General features: G+C 65.6%; 2 protein-coding genes across 2 annotated transcripts in view; both read right to left on the bottom strand.

Annotated features, from left to right (window-relative positions):
- Nucleotides 1-479: 479 nt before the first annotated feature.
- HBM (hemoglobin subunit mu) lies at nt 480-1,275 on the bottom strand. Its single transcript, XM_040229122.1, has 3 exons — nt 1,172-1,275; nt 788-992; nt 480-673 (listed from the first exon to the last, which is right to left on the bottom strand). The coding sequence occupies exons 1-3, from the start codon at nt 1,261-1,263 to the stop codon at nt 545-547; spliced, it is 426 nt and encodes a 141-aa protein (XP_040085056.1). The 5' UTR covers nt 1,264-1,275; the 3' UTR covers nt 480-544.
- A 663-nt stretch (nt 1,276-1,938) lies between these two features.
- Nucleotides 1,939-2,510, bottom strand: part of LOC120882243 (hemoglobin subunit zeta-like) — a 6,009-nt gene continuing 5,437 nt past the window's right edge. The window contains exons 2-3 of the mRNA XM_040266157.1: nt 2,360-2,510; nt 1,939-2,157 (exon numbers count right to left, since the gene is read on the bottom strand). Of these exons, the coding sequence (XP_040122091.1) occupies nt 2,029-2,157; nt 2,360-2,510 (280 nt within the window). The 3' untranslated portion in view covers nt 1,939-2,028. The remainder of the gene's footprint in view (nt 2,158-2,359) is intronic.

Below are 2,510 nucleotides of genomic sequence, written 5' to 3'. Positions count from 1 at the left end.
GGTCCAGGGATCCCTGGGCCACCAAGTCTGATTGACCTCAGGCCAGAAACTTGGCTGCGGGTCTCCGTGCTGCTACAGTGTGTTAAAGAGGGGAAGGTTGACACTTGCAGTTCCTGAGGGAGCTAGCGATGGGAATGAATGAGAGTGACTGAGGACGTGCTTAGCCAACCAACGGTCTGGCAGCCGCGATGCCAAAGGGAGTACTCGATGGGCGATGGGCCCACCACATGCCGCTGCCCCAGGAGGGCAACTGTCTCAGGGTGCCAGGTGCGTTCCAGACCCAGGACTGTCAGCCCTGGAAGTGTCCTCATTCAGGCTGCGTTGCGTGCCAGAGGCCCCTCTCGTGGGCCCCTGGTTCCACTGTCCGCAAAGATTCCTGGTTGCGCCCTAAGGTTCCAGGAGTCTCCCCTCAGGACCCGGAGCTTCTCCGCCCGGCGACTTCGACGTCAGTCCGTCTGCTCCCCAAAGACCACACTGCGCAGGTTCCAGCCTACTGAGTCCTGTTTATTGAATTTCTCAGACCTAGACCCGCGGGGCACGGAACTCAGCGGTACTTCTCCGTCAGCACCACGGCCACGCCCGTCAGGAACTTATCCCACGCCGCCTGCATCTCCACCGTGTATTCGCCCTGCAGGTGGGAGGCCAGCACCACTTGGAAACACTGAATCACCAGCTGCCGGAGAAGAGGCCTGTGAGAAGGGCCCTGTCCTCGCCGGTGCCTCCCCGAACGCCTCCCCGCCCGCCTCGGCTGCGCGCCGCGAGCCCTGCTGCGCCCCGGATGGCTCACTGGGAAGTTGGTGGGGTCCACGCGCAGCACTTGTGCGTGCAGGTCCGCAAGCGGGCTCAGGACTGCGCGCAAGTTGTCCATGTACTGCACGGCCACGCCCACCGCCTGGAGCATGCGTTGACCGTGGCTCAGCAGCTGCACCTCGTCTGGGTGGTCACCCAGGTGTCTGAAGTAGACCTTGGTACTAGGGTACACAGTGAAGAGCCTGCGGGAGCAGGGATGTGGGGAGGACGGTCCCTCCAGCGTCTGCGCTGCCCAGACCCCGGGAAAACCGGCTCAGACTCGCCACCAACCCGGGACTCAGGCTCGCGCTCCACCCCGGACTCAGGCCCAGCACCCTGGTCTCCTCCTCCCAGCGATTCTGGAGACCCCGCCCCAACCCACCTGCGCAGCAGCTCCGCCCCGAAGGACGCCTCGTGGCCGGCGATCAGGTCCCAGACCTGAGTTATGTGGGCGCGCTCTTGGGCGCTGAGCATGGCGCTGGCTTGGCGTGCTTTGGAGGCCGCGCCCGCTGCCCCGGCCTCCTTATAGCGGCCCCTCCCTGGCGCCCCGCCCGCCCTTATCTTCAGGAGCGCGGCGGGAACCTGGCGACCCAGGTCGCCAACCCAGGTCCTCCTCGCCGCGGAGAAACTAAATCACGCCGTGTGTGGGTGCCTTTGCTGCAGACTTTAGAGGGGTCTGCAATTATTCCCTTGAAGGCAAAGTTACTGCACCGCCAGACAGAGCCAATGGAGGGACAGGGAGAAAGAACGTGGGGCTGGGAGCCCCCTTAATGCCAGGGGCCAGGAGGTTTCAGGGGTCTTCGCAGCGGTGAGCTGGGATGACAAGCTCTGAGGGAAGTACTCTGAGTCCCGACGCGTACCCATCGCTCCGAGTGAAGCCACAGGCTGGGTGACATGGGGTGGGACAGAGGTCCCAGTGCAGGTCTGACCCGAGAACGCGGCGTGGACGGTCCTGGGCTGCCCTGCTCCCTCCGGTCGCGACTCTGGGCTCTGCAGGCCAAGGACCGCTCCAAAGCGCCCCTTGGAGTCACTCCAGGCTGCGGGGTGACACCGTGTTGAGCTGCGTTCCTGCCAAGTCCCCATTCTCTCCCGTCACTCTCCCCTCTTTCCCCCAATACTGAGAACGCACGACCAGGCTCCTTCCATCCTCATCCATTTATTGGGGGTCCCTATGAAACACTAATAGGGTGCAGGGGAAGAGGAGGGCTCGAAGGCTGTTCTAGGGGTCCTGCGGCGGCCTCAGCGGTACTTCTCCGTCAGGACGCCGGACACGATGGACAGGAATTTGTCCCAGGCGGCGTGCGCGTCGGCTGTGAAGTCGGCGGGGAAGTGCGAGGCCAACGTGACCAGCAGGCAGTGGGACAGGAACTGGGGAGGGAGGGAGAGCGGTCAGCGCTGGTGGCCTGGACGAAGCTCCGCCTCCGGGGCCTCGCCCCGCCCCCCGGGACCCCGGCCCAGGAAGCAGCCCCGCCCCGAGGCCTCGCCCCGCCCCCAAACCCCGCCCACAGAGACCTCCTCCCGCCCCCGGGACCCCGGCCCCGAAAACGCGCCCCCCGGGCCCCGCGCCCACCTTGAAGTTGACCGGGTCCACGCGCAGCACATAGGCGTGCAGCTCGCTCAGCTTGGACAGCGCACTCGCCACGTTGTCAATGCTCTTGACCGCGTCGCCCACGACGGCCGCCACCTTGGAGCCGTGCGCGCGCAGCTGCGCGGAGCCCGAG

This window comes from Oryx dammah, unplaced genomic scaffold, assembly GCF_014754425.2.
Source record: "Oryx dammah isolate SB20612 unplaced genomic scaffold, SCBI_Odam_1.1 HiC_scaffold_2, whole genome shotgun sequence".
Classification (NCBI taxonomy): Eukaryota; Metazoa; Chordata; class Mammalia; order Artiodactyla; family Bovidae; genus Oryx; species Oryx dammah.
This window is presented reverse-complemented; position numbering and strand designations above follow the sequence as displayed.